This window comes from Erinaceus europaeus, chromosome 1 (genome assembly GCF_950295315.1).
Source record: "Erinaceus europaeus chromosome 1, mEriEur2.1, whole genome shotgun sequence".
Taxonomy (NCBI): Eukaryota; Metazoa; Chordata; class Mammalia; order Eulipotyphla; family Erinaceidae; genus Erinaceus; species Erinaceus europaeus.
Window position 1 is genome coordinate 159,970,210 of NC_080162.1, and position 13,722 is coordinate 159,983,931.

At 40.4% G+C, this 13,722-nt stretch overlaps 1 protein-coding gene and 1 long non-coding RNA gene across 12 annotated transcripts; one reads left to right on the forward strand and one right to left on the reverse strand.

The window, feature by feature from the left end:
* The first annotated feature begins 284 nt into the window (after window positions 1-284).
* On the forward strand, window positions 285-9,329 carry CHCHD7 (coiled-coil-helix-coiled-coil-helix domain containing 7). 11 transcript variants are annotated; one of them, XM_060198933.1, is made up of 6 exons: window positions 389-406; window positions 1,342-1,419; window positions 1,584-1,744; window positions 4,559-4,628; window positions 6,954-7,052; window positions 9,142-9,329. In XM_060198933.1, the coding sequence occupies exons 4-6, from the start codon at window positions 4,575-4,577 to the stop codon at window positions 9,244-9,246; spliced, it is 258 nt and encodes an 85-aa protein (XP_060054916.1). In that variant the 5' UTR covers window positions 389-406; window positions 1,342-1,419; window positions 1,584-1,744; window positions 4,559-4,574; the 3' UTR covers window positions 9,247-9,329. The 11 variants fall into 11 exon arrangements, with proteins under 11 accessions (XP_060054917.1, XP_016047356.1, XP_060054933.1 ...); XM_060198928.1 differs by lacking the exon at window positions 389-406 and adding an exon at window positions 415-563; XM_060198952.1 differs by lacking the exon at window positions 389-406 and adding an exon at window positions 415-563 and having other exon boundaries at window positions 1,342-1,405; window positions 1,589-1,744.
* A 2,163-nt stretch (window positions 9,330-11,492) lies between these two features.
* Window positions 11,493-12,118, reverse strand: LOC132540767 (uncharacterized). Its single transcript, XR_009551912.1, has 2 exons — window positions 11,958-12,118; window positions 11,493-11,585 (listed from the first exon to the last, which is right to left on the reverse strand). It is a non-coding gene; the product is annotated as an uncharacterized LOC132540767 (long non-coding RNA).
* Window positions 12,119-13,722: the final 1,604 nt, after the last annotated feature.

The following is a 13,722-nucleotide window of genomic DNA, read 5'->3' on the forward strand; positions in this document are numbered from 1 at the left end:
CTCGAGCTCTACCGGACGCCAACCACTCGACGCCGCCGCCGCCGGGAGATGGGCCGGCCGATTGGTCGCCGGCGCCGCCCGTCAAGCCGAAGTGTTAAGAGGCGGGCCCGATGCGAGAGGGAGCACAGCGGGGCGGGGATAGGGGCGGGGCATAGAGCTACGCCCCGCCCACTACCCCCGCCTTTGCCTTCCTACGGTCAGATCGAGGCGGGGCTAGCTCCGCCCGCCCCCACCGCACTGGGCGCTGCTCAGCTGTCAGTCTGTCGTCGAGGGCCGCTGATTGGGTCGGCGGCCGCCCGGGAGCGGGGGCAGCAAGTTAGGATGTGCACTATTTAAGGTCTAGCTGCGTGAGCCATTGACGTGTTTGGAGCTGCAGACGGCCTGGGCGCTTGTACTGGCGCCCGAGGTGAGTGGTTCCCCACCCTCGCTCCGCGTCTGCTGTGTGGAAGCGGAAAGAGGGGGGTGCAGAGGGGCTAGACTCCCCTTCCTCGGCAGTAGCCAGTTCTACCTGGCTTCGCTGCAACGCGGGCCTCTTCTTGTCTGTCCTGCTCCTCGCGACTCAGGTCTGGTTGGGCCGGGGACGTGGAGGGTCACCCCCTTACCCTGCCCCAGCACCCCGGACTCTCTCTTCACTCTCCTTCCCTGCTGTTGAATTATAATTGCTCCACTTCCTACCACCCGTTTCTTGCTTTTCCTTGGTCCCTGCCTCTCTCGGCAGCATTAAAGGTCAAAACAAGGTGTACTCACCTGCGATCGCAGTGCACGGTGGGGATATATGGTTGCCAGGCCTCTTTCTTCCCCCCCACCCCCACTGTGTTACCCTGACTTTCTGGCCCTGCCTCTGCTTGCTGCATTGAACTCGCATCCCGCGTTACAGTTTCTCGGTGGCTGCTTCTGCCTTTTAGCCTAAGAGTCAAGGACCCTTCCTAGTTCTGACAGACCAGCGCGGGTGTCTTCTTCAGTTCGGGCTCCCCGTGCAAATTTGGAGCCTGGGGTGCATCCTAGAATTGGGGGCTGGGGGGGAATCAAGGCAAATTTTTAAACAGAAGTTTGCACTGGAGGGGGAGGGGCGATTTTATTATTATTTTTTCAAATGCGCTGTGCTTTTTGTGACCTGTCAAACTTTTGGTTTTTTTTCTGGCTATCTTCCTGCCAGTGGAGCCTTGCAGTGTTTACTTGGTATCATCAGAAAGTTAGGGAGTCTCCGCAGAACATTCATCTTGCTCTCCAGCCCTGCTTCTCATTGTAAATTGACAATTCCTCTGCATCTCCCGTGGAAACATGAGGAATTAACAGAAAGGTGACATCCAGAAATCCAAACTTAGATTGTCTTGTATTTAGAGGCTGGAAGGAAGAGGAACTGAAATGTGAAGAAACTCCTGCTGCAAGTTTGACTCTGGTATATGTAATGTGATTTAGGTATTATTTTTAAAGAATTCCTGTCTCATGATTATGATAGTGAAATGCTGAAAAGAACACTTTTCATGTTAAGCACGTATCATAAGTTTTGTCTGTGTCTGATTTTCTGATTATATCCAAGAAATATGAGCAACTAAACAGAATTCTGTGTTTTCATTTCATAGGATAGATGTAAAAAAAAGAAAACGTCGTGACTTTACTTAGTACTATCATTTCTCATGGGAAGAAGTTAAACCTGGAAGGATTTGTGTTCATGAGAGGAAGAATCTCATACAAATTATTGAACTGCATCTTAATTTTCCTCTTTGCCAAGATGTTTTGATAGGTATAATTAACATATTGTTCAATGAAAATAATACAACACGATTACTTCGTGGATATTAGAAGTTAAAAGACTGAAGAGTCTAAACTTTCCATCCTTGTTTGCAAAGATTTATCTCCGTTATCCAACTACTTTGTCCCTGTACTGAACTCTAGGTCACTAGTTTTTCCTGAATGTGCTATATTTCTCTGAACCTGACTGATATGTTTGCCAGAGTGTTGGCTCCAGCCTTATGCAGTGCTGTGGGTTGAACCCAAGATTCAAGTTTTCAAAGCTTATGCTTTACCCACTGAGCCACCTCTCCAAACTGCTATTGTTGGATGGGCCCAGCAGAGATAAAGGAAGAGGGAAAAAATTATTGTAAAAGTTAACGTCTATTAGACAAGCAAAGTAGCTCACCTGGGTAGTGCAACTACTTTGTCATGTGTGTGGCCCAGTCTCAAGCCCAGCCCCAACTGTGCTTTTGGAATCTTCAGTGCTGTTGTGTCTGTCTTTTGGCATTTTGTTCTTTGTCTCTGAAAAAGGTTGTCTTGGACCAGTGAAGGCCAAAAAGAAAATACGTCCTCTGTGTGGCTATACTGACTATGCAGTTTTGTTTGTACTTGGTATTTTGGTTTGTCCTGTCTTTTGATGGAAGATGATTCAGCTAGAACAGGATTGTCAGTACAAGTTAAATGGGTTCCTTAAGGTTAGCGTAGATCATATAAAATAATTGTTGGTGGCATGCTCATAGACTTTGCCTGACTGTGCTCATGGCCAGGCATGGGGGACAGTATACGCAAGAGTAATTGTGGAGTTCATGCCAGTTCTTTTTTTTCTTTTTTTTTTTTTGGTATCTCATTGCTGTCTTTATTCGCATTTCTTTTTTTTTAATTTAATTTTTTATTTATAAAAATGAAACATTGACAAAACCATAGGATAAGAGGGGTACAACTTCGCACAATTCCTTCCCACCACAAGAAAACTCTGTATCCCATCCCCTGATAGCTTTCCTATTCTTTAACCCTGTGAGAGTATGGACCCAAGGTCATTATGGGATGCAGAAGGTGGAAGGTCTGGCTTCTGTAATTGCTTCCCCATTGAACATGGGCGTTGACAGGTTGATCCATATTCCCAGCCTGTCTTTCTCTTTTCCTAGTGGGAAAAGGCTCTGGGGAAGCGGAGCTCCAGGACATATTGGTGGGGTTGTCTGTCCAGGGAAATCTGGTCGCATCCTGCTAGCATCTGGGAACCTGGTGGCTGAAAAGAGAGTTAACATACAAAGCCAAATAAATTGTTGATCAATCATGGACCTAAAGGTTTGAATAGTACAGATGAAGAGTTGGGGGCCCCTCCATTTTGTAGATAGCTGGTAGGCATATTTTAGTTATATTCCAAAGGGCCTGTGGCTATACTAGTGTTTTTTTTTGTTTGTTTATTTTTTCCCCCCGAGCCTGAAATCTGATATGCAGGTGAATCCTAATTATTGTCTGGGGAGGTGATGTTATGGCTGGCAGAAGGACCAGAAAGCTGGATCAGGGAAGAGAGTAGCTTCCTAATATGGGAAAGGTGTATAAATATTGTTGACTGTAAACCCCATTGATTTGATGTGATCTGGGGCCCATATTTAGCTTAGGAGCCTATGTGACCTCTGCATCCCTGTAAATCTGAGCTCACGTTCTGTGATCATAAGTAGGAACATTCCAAGCTTCCCCAATATCAGGAACCATCTTCCTCAGGTGTAGCATAGAGTATATTGTCCAGACTCCCTTGGGAGGATGGAACATTCTCTACCATTGTTGATCCAAGTTAAGGGCAAGGTCCTATGGGGGCCCACAAAGGGGTCTATTGTATAGTTCCTGATAGGAATGATTGATAACGGTGGAGAGAGGTATTTATTTGAGGTCTAGGCCCATCATGTCTGTGTGGGAATCTCATGACTCCCCGAATAGGGCCCCAAGTTCATGCCAGTTCTAGCCAGCTTAATCAATGGCTGGATAAATTACAGTACTCCAACACTGTCCTGCTTAAGAGAAGAAAATGTCAGTAGCTCATCACTACTCTACCACTACAGTGAAACTACGAAAACACTTTGGAATAGTCATGTTAGTTGACTCATGTTTTTAAAATGTTCTCTCTTAGTTTCCCTGACATGTCTTTGAAGAAAACAGACGTACTAATTTCTTTTGAACTCCACTGTAAGGAGCAGTTGTCTCTGGTTTATATGACTGTGTAACTTGACTTGGAGTAACAAATTGGCTCTTAGGGAACAGTCACTGTCTTTAATTGATAAACTTCCCTAGAACTGTTTCTATAAAATTTGCATTAAAAGATTAATGAACTACAATACCATTTGCTGACTTCTCCAGCCCAGGGAAGTATCAGCTTAATCGAGAATACCACTGGATGTAAAGTTTCAGCTTTCATTTTTAAGCATGTCAAACAATAACTTTTTTAATATATTGGCTACCACAGTGCTGACCACAAATGTTTCTGCTAAAGTTGGGCTGTCCTAAATTATTTCACACTTATTTTGTATGCTAATTAATGTATTACAGTGCATACTGTATTCTTAGGTTTTGTTAGTGCATTTATTTGCTGAAACTTTAGGAATGGGTAATATACTAAAACTGAATTATAGTGGACATTTTAATTAATGTAGTAGATTCACTTCAATATGGCTTTAAGTCTTTGCTCTCAAATTACAGAGAATATAAGAACTTCCTCACTAGATAATCATGCCGAAGTTAATTTTCCAAGTATGTAAAAGCTGAATGAGATTTATTTTCTGTCACCCACCATCTAACTCTTCCCCCCACCCCCAATATGTACCTACAGTGAGAAGACTATTAGGATGCCCTTTGCAGCACAGAGGCTGAGAGATCCTGACATAAATCCTTGTTTGTTGGTAAGCTGGTTTGCTTTTAATTTTCATGAGTGTTAAGTCCCAAACTAGCTTCTTTTGATTTTGTGCAGTTGCTGATTGAAAGTGTTTTTGTTATTGTCTGTTTGATTTTTTTTTTCCTATGCAAAACACATTCCTGGCCTGCTCTCTTTCTTTCTTTCTTCTTTTTTTTTTTTCTGTTATCACCAGGCTTCATAGCTCTGGGATGACTTTTCAGGCAGAGAGAGAGGAAGAGAAAGAAACCTCATCATGAAGGCTTCCTCCAGTGTACTGGGGGCTAGAGTTAAGTCTGTGTTGCTCTTGTGTTATGCTGGAATAGTGCAGATGAAGTGCCGAGGGGTCCTCCATTTTGTAGATAGCTAGTAGGCATATTTTAGTTATATTTCAAAGGGCCTGTAGTGTACTATCCAGGTGATTATTTTGCCAGCCCATTTAAAAAAAATTTTTATTTATTTATTCCCATTTGTTGCCCTTGTTGTTTTTTTGTTGTAGTTATTATTGTTATTGATGTTGGTATTCTTGGATAGGACAGAGAAGTGGAGAGAGGAGGGGAAGAGAAAGACACCTGCAGACCTGCTTCACCACCTGTGAAGCGACCCCCCTGCAGGTAGGGAGCCGGGGATCCTTACATGGGTCCTTGCTTTGCGCCACGTGTGCTTAACTCGCTGCACTACCGCCCGAATCCCTTTTTTTTTTTTTTTTAACTGGAGTGTTTTTAGGTATTCTTAGTTTAGTGAACGGATTCATATCTATTCAGTAAAATTTTGTATAATATACATGCATTTAGTTGTCAGTAATACTTTTCAGAATTTGACATTGAGGAAAATCTTTAAAAGTGAAAAGTTGGAAAGCATCAGTCTTAAACTACCACTATTTGTTTTAGTAACAGTAATTCCACCATGTCCTTCAGGTAAACTAGCTGAAAGTAATGGGCTAGGTATTCAGTAGAATTAATCTATTTAAAACTAAAGGTTTTCACAAAAGGTCATAAACAATGGTTTGCTGTCAAAAAGAAAAAAAAAGCTTTTATTGACATTTATTTGATATGACAAGCAGTACTTACTTGTGACTTTGCCACTTTGAAGTCATCAGACTGGTGCTTTGAAAATTGCATTCCTTGATATTATACACATATTTCTTAAACATTCCGCATAAAAATGTAGCTCTTTTTTATATCAGATGTTTGCAGTAGCTTAAGTCTGTTTAGATAGACGATGTTTGTTTGATCTATAAGCTAATTACCTCTGTAGTTAATCTTATCGATGACATCTCAAAATCATACCTTTCACTTTGAAGTTTGATACCCACTCTGTTTCTAATTTAGGCAACTTAAAGTTTAACTCCTATGTAGTAGCTATCATCCTTTGCATACAAGGTCCTGTGTTGCTCTCTTGGGTTTTTGAAATGATATTAATGATATCTGTTAAAGTTGCACACGTAATAGAGCATCTACTTGTATACTAAAGCAAATGATAGTTCAAAATACATCAAGATGAGTGGAGTTGATGTAAATTGCCGTGATGCAAACCAGTTATTAGTGATTTATGGAGGATCTTGAAACCAACATTAACATCAGATATTCAAGTCAAAGCGAGAACTTGGAAGAGCAAGAGACTGTCTGAAACTGAGCACTGGGTTTTCATTCTAGTCATGTAGCAGTGATTGTGAGCACATTGCACTTGCCTCGGCATCCTTTTACTTTACTTTTATTATAACTTACAAGATTATAAGGTAATAGGGGTATAGTTCCACATCATTCCCACCACCAAAGCTCTGTGTCCCCACCTCTCCAGCGATAGCCACCATAGTTCTCCTAAGGCCTTAGATATGGTTTGACTATTTTTTTCAAATTCATGTTTTTCAGTTCTCTATATTGTACATGAGTGAAATCAACCAGTAGTTGTTCTTTCTCCTTTCACTGATCCTGAGCATAATCACCTCCAATTCCATCCATTTTGTCCCAAATGACACTGTCTTTTTTTTTTTTTATTACAGTACTATATATATTATTATTATTTTTAATGATTTCTGGGTGAGTGATCTTATTCTTTGAGCTCAACTTCCTTTGGCTAGATGTTCAATTACTACCTGGGGGTATAGAAAGGAAGATAACTTCCCCCAGCTACTCCCCCCACAGAAGAGTGGATACTGCAGTTGCTGGAAAGATGCTTAATTTTTGTTTATTAAAGGGATAAAAAGGAAACTATTTCATATCTGTTTTTGGGGTTGGGGTGGGGAGGCAGTGCCATCAATTTTTGTTTCTTTGTTTTGTTTTGTATTTTAGATCCCATTATACCTCCTAAATGATGCCTATTTTAAATATTTAAGGAATCAGATGCTTCTACCAGATGCATGGAAGAAAATAAGTATGATAAGAGTAGGTGCTATGCTTACTTCCTGAAGTACAAAAACTGCCGGAAATTCTGGGTAAGTCTAGCTTTGTTAGATTTGTGTTAAATCTCTCTTAGGCTTGAAGCTGAAGCCTGAAATTAGTTAGTACCCACAGTCCTTAGTATTGACTGTAAGGAAACTTAAGTATCTGTATACTTTATGCGCTACTTTAGCCCTAATGGATCCTGATAGCTCATGGTAGTGGCTTATTGTACTCCAGAGTTTAAGACTACAATTTTTTTAAACATTTTTTTTTAATTTATAAAAAGGAAATGTTGACAAAACTATAGGATAAGAGGGGTATAATTTCGCACAATTCCCACCACCAGACCTCCGTATCCCATCCCCTCCCCTGATAGCTTTCCTATTTTTTACCCCTCTGGGATATGGACTCAAGATCATTGTGGGATGCAGAAGGTTGAAGGTTGAATGAACATGGGTGCTGAACAACGCCCGCTAAACATGGGTGTTGACAGGTCGATCCATACTCTCAGCCTGCCTTTCTCTTTCCCTAATGGGGAAGGGCTCTGGAGAAGCAGAGCTCCAAGGCACATTGGTGGGGTTATCTGTCTGGAAAGTCTGGTCATATCCTGCTAGCATCTGGAATCTGGTGGCTGAAAAGAGAGTTAACATATAAAGCCAAACAAATTGTTGAACAATCATGGACCTAAAGGCTGGAATACTGCAGATGAAATGCTGAGGGGTCCTCCATTTTGTAGATAGCTAGTAGGCATATTTTAGTTATATTTCAAAGGGCCTGTAGCCCCCCCTTTTTTTTTTGCCTGAGCCTGAAATCTGATATGCAGGTGGATCCAGGTTATTGTCTGGGGAGTTGATGTCATGGCTGGGAAAAGGACCAGAAAGCTGGATCAGGGAAGAGAGTAGCTCCCTAATATGGGAAAGGGGTATAAATATTGTTGACTGTAAACCCCATCGACTTGATCTGATCTGGGGCCCATAATTAGCTTAGGAGCCTGTGTGACCTCTGCATCCCTGTAGATCTGAACTCACATTCTGTGGTCATGAGTAGGAACATTCCATGCTGCCCCAATATGGACCCATCTTCCTCAGGTGTAGCATAGAGTATGTTGTCCATCCTCCCTTTGGGATCAACCATTGTTGATCCAAGTTGAGGGCAAGATCCTATGGGGGCCCACAGAGGGATTTATTTTGTTGTTCCTGATAGAAATGACCAGTATCAATGGAGAGAGGGATTTATTCAAGTTCTAGGCCCATCATGTCTGTTTGGGAATCTCAGGATTCCCTGATTAGGGCCCCAGCTGGTGAAATGGCCTGATAGTGACTAAAGAATCATCGTTAAAGTATGCCAGTCTCTTGCCCTTATTCAGCTTTTGCAAAGACTACAATTTTTAAGTGTAAGTGACACAGAGGTAAATGAGCGTCTTCAGCTCTTAAAACATTGACCTTGTTATAATTTTGGTTTTCTTGGAGAGAAACAGAAGATAATTTGCCCATTGTAATGTGTTTTAGGCTTCTATTTCTGCCTGTTTTCCTAATACTACCCATAGTAACATTTTTCTTTAGACATAGGTAATTAATTTTATTTCTCTGAATGGATGCAGCTATTCCAAGAAATGTCATTTTTGTAGAAATGCAACATTAGCAGTGGAGTTTGTACAGGTATGGCCTCTGAGGAGGTTAGTCATGCATAAGAGAAAATGATCCTATCAAGAGATATAATAAAACAGTGTATATGACTGCTGACTATATATGATGCTATTATGTTACAGCTATTTTCTCAGTATAACATTTATAATATAGATTTTGGGACTGTCATCTTACATGTTGTAAACCTGAATTGATGTCCTGTTGATACATGATTCTTTTCTCTAGGCTAACTTGGAGTCATTAGTGAATTGTTACCTTGAACTTTTCTAGCTAAACAGTGTGTCCTCATCTTAGTTACTGTCAATATATTCCTATAGGGACTCAATTGGTTATGTTTAATTAATAGCTTAAAAACATCTGGAGTCATAGGGTTAATTTTTTTTTTTTTTTGAAAGTTTTTGGAATTTTCTTTTGAGGAAGCAATAGCATATGACTGGCAAATGATTAGCATTTAATGAATAACTGATTTTGATTTCTTTTCTATACCTACACACAGAATTCTATCATGATCCATCGAAGACAGAAGGGTTTGGAACCGTATATGCCTACCGCAGCAGAAAGAGAAGAAATCTTGAGTGCCATGGGGAAAATGCCCTACTGACTGTTTGTATTAAAGTTGTTTACACAGCTTAAAAGCAGATAAATATTTTAAATAAATGATTACTCTGGTTTTCTAAAACATTATACTCAGGCCTTACTCAGATCTTCAATTCTGTAAGGGAGACTATGTTAAACTAGTCTTGTGTTTCCTGTAAGTGCTGTGATGATAGTCTGCCTCCACCAGCTGTGCTGTGACACTAGTTTCCATTACTTCCTGGAGGTAAAGGAGTGTTAGAAAGAATGCACGAGTTGCTGAACTTTCCCGTTGATCTTGAGAAAACTAAGATGTGAGCGAGTACAGACTTCCTGGAGATAAGAGGAAGGCAGTATTTCCAAGGAAAGGAAATGAAGTGAGCAGTTACATGATGAAAGAAAAGCTTAGTTCAAATTTAGAGAGTGGTCTGCAGATTATTCTAACCAAAAGTTAAAGGTGGGTGAGAAACTCTGCAAGAGAAGACTGGGATGGTTAGCTGAAGCTAGAAGGGTGATGACAGTCTTCAAATCCAAGACTCAGTTCCAAGATTTTTATCTTTCCCTTACTTGCTTGTTTTATAAAATATGATTAATACAGCCACTTTGTGGGAAAGCCAGGAATGTGGAAAGGTTGTTTTAAGTGGCATGTAGAAGAACATGGTTCCTTTAAGGAAAGGTTTAAAGGACGCTATGAGTAGAATCCAAAATTATTGGATAACCAGCTGATGCCATAGAAACAGTTCTTGAACCACGGTAATGGGGGCTTGGGGAGGGGAGAATATGACTTCCCAAGAAGTAGGGTTTCTGTCACAGCATGAGATAGTCAAGGAAGGGTGAAACATTAGGTGAAAACATTAGGGTGAAACTATGGCTTAATTTTATTTTATCTTACAGAAACAAGATTATTCAGTGTATACTAGAACATGAGTGAAAACAAAACAGATAAATTGTGTTCCTTCATCTGGTCCTGGAACAAGAGTTTTTTTTTTTTTTTTTAAATGAGTATCTAACAACAAACTATTCTTCTCATTAGTCTTAAGCCAAAATTCAGCTCAAATATTTTTAAGCCATATGGCCTTGATTATTTTTAATATTTAAAAAATTTTAAATGCAGCAACTGCTGAGTGATTGCCTGAGGATTCCACAGTGCCATTCATAGTGATTCCATGTGATGCAGTCACTTGAACCCAGGACCCTGTGCATGATAAAATACACATAGGTTCTATCAGGTTAATCTCAGCCCCCAGATTGACTTGTTAAATGTGATTCTGTTAGAATAAAAAGTGCACTGCTTCACAAACTCTTTATTATTAATTGCTGTGAAAATAATGGTCTAAAATAGGATCTAATGAGAAGTTAATACATACTGCATTTTAGTATATTTATAGAAATGCTAAGATAAGTGTTTGGAATTATAATGTTACCTCTTTAAATGTACAAAGTATTGACATCAAACCAGTAGCTTCTTGTCCTGTCATAGTAATTTTTTTCAAAATGGAAACTTTGAGATATAATATTTTAAAATGTTTGATACTGTAGTCTTCAGTATATTGACAAAGTTGTGCAGATATTACCATGATTTATTTTAGAACAGATTCATCATTCCAGAAGCATTTCCTTTAACACCACCCTCCCTAATGTCTTACTAGTAGTTGTTTTGCTGCCTCTAGCATTGCCTATTCTGTACATCTTTAAAAATGGACCAGCTATGTGGCCTTTGTAACTTCTTTGACTTAGCATGATGTTTTCAAAGTTGCTTCTGTTGGGTCTATTAGCACTTCTTTCCTCTTTATTGCTGTATAGCATTCCACTGTATAGATGAACTACAATTTTTTATCTTACTTTTTATTAGTGATTTAATAATGATTAACAAGATTATGAGATAACAGGAATACTATCCCACACAGTCCTCACTCACCACCAGACTTCCATGTCCCATCCCCTCTATTGGGAGCTTCCTATTATTTATCCCTCTCTGGGAGTATGGACCAAAATTCTTTATGGGGTGCAGAAGGTAGAAGATCTGTCTTCTGTAATTGCTTCTCCATGTGACATGGACATTGGCAAGTTGATTAATACCCCCATCCTATTTCTATCTTTCCCTAGTGGGGTAGGGTTCAGTACAGGGGAGGTTTTAAGACACAATGGTAGGTCGTTTGCCCAGGGACGTCAGGATGGCATAAGTGAGACTACATTTTATCCATTCATCAGTTGACAAGCATTTGGATTATTTGTACATTTTGGCTTTTATGAGCCATCTTGTATATTGAACAATTTGTGTACAGGTGTGTGTGGGTGTTCATTACTTTGTGAATCTATTTGCCTAGGAGTTGTATTGCTTGCTGTGTCATGTAGTAATTGTTTAACCTTTTTTTTTTTTTTTTTCCCTCCAGGGTTATTGGTGGGCTCGGTGCCTGCACCACGAATCCACCGCTCCTGGAGGCCATTTTTCCCTTTTTTTGTTGCCCTAGTTGTTGCAGCCTCGTTGCGATTATTATTGCCATTGTTGACGTTGCTTTGTTGTTGGATAGGACAGAGAGAAATGGAGAGAGGCGGGGAAGACAGAGAGAGAGGGGGAGAGAAAGATAGACACCTGCAGACCCGCTTCACCGCCTGTGAAGCGACTCCCCTGCAGGTGGGGAGCCGGGGGCTCGAACCGGGATCCTTACGCCGGTCCCTGCGCTTTGCGCCACGTGCGCTTAACCCGCTGCGCCACCGCCCGACCCCCAATTGTTTAACCTTTTGTGGAACTGACTTACTAGCTTGCAAAGTGGCAGTGCCCTTGTACATTGAGTTCAAATTTCTCTACACCCTCATTAACATTTGTTACCTGCTTTTGAGGGTAGCCATCCTAGTGATTATTTGGTGACTAGTAATATTGACAATATTTTCATGTGCTTACTGGCCAATTGTGTGTGTATATTTAAATGCCTGCTCTTTTTTTTAATTATGTTTTCATTTTAAGATTTATTAGCAGCTTCAGACATGCTAACATTTATAGGTTTCACCTCTTAACCTTTAGGTCAACTATTTTGAGCTAATATTTGTATATGACATGAGGCTGGAGTCTGACTTCATTCTTTTGCAAGTGATTATTCAGTTGTCCAAGCACCTATTATTGAAAGACTGCTTCCCATTAACTTGTTGCCAATCAATTCCATTGACCCATGTGTTTATCCTCATGCCAGTACCAAACTGTCTTATTTATTATATAAGACCTTGTTGTGACAGTGTAGATTGTTTCCTAATAATGTTATTTATGAAGTGTTTACCTGGGTTGTTTTTTTTTTTTGCCTCCAGGGTTATCACTGAGGTTTGGTGCCTGCACCACGAATCCACTGCTCCTAGAGGCCATCTTTTTTTCCATTGTTACATAGGACAGAGAGAAATTGAGAGAGGAGGTGAAGACAGAAAAGGGGAGAGATAGACACCTGCAGACCTGCTTCAATGCTTGCAAAACTACTTCCCTGCAGGTGAGCTGGGGGCTTGAACCAGGATTCTTAGGCTGGTTCTTATGCTCTGCACTATGTGTGCTTAACCCATTCCCCTATCTGGGATTTTTAATCAAATTCAATATATAATCATATGATCCCACCAAGGCAAAGCTGTTTAATTTCGAACTAGCCTATAATTCCCATTTCTTGTTTGTATCTTCATACACATGCTGCTACTTGAATGTTTTCTCTTTATAACAGATGGTTCAAGATCTTGTTGACCTGCTTTAGAGGGCAGGGTCCCCCATTACTTTATCACTATTGTATTTCTCCAAAATTATACTCTGGTAGATGTGACACTGACTAACCTGATAAATTGTGTCAGGATATTAGTAGGTACCAAGACAGATTTTGTATGTAGGCAAATCTTTGGTAATCAAATGAGAAGTAAGTCAGAAGCATTTGACTATGTTCATATGCATCTTACTCTCATAGGAAGTGTCTTATCACAGATTCTCTGTGAGAATTCTGTGAGAATCTCTGTGAGATAGGGTAGGGAAGGATGTGGCACATTGTGCTTTGTGAAACTGATCCTTTGAAGAACCACCATCTATGTGATTGTTCCTAGTGGACCTAAGCAACACATTCATGTTATGTATTACCCAAAATGCTTGAGTCACTCCCAAGAATATACATAAGCAATACAGGTATGTATGTATTGGGGGAGGTAGGACTTTAAAAATATTGAAAAGCATACAGTATATTCATATTTAACACAAGAGCCTGTATTACCTCTGGGTCCCTTTCAGTCTGAGCTCACAGTCTGTGGTCATGACTGGGAATGTTCTAGGCTACACACATTACAGGGCCAGTACTCAAGTTTTAGAGTGGGGTAGTCCAGCCTCCCTTCAGAGAGGGGTAGTTTTTAGAGAGGGTAGGGTCCTGGAGAGCCCCACAAAAGGGCTAATGAAGACTTTTGTTCTTGGGAAGACTTGATTACTGTAATTGGCCTATTGAGTTTATCTACTTCTTTTGAAAGTTGACAGTTGATATGACTTTAAGAATGTCAA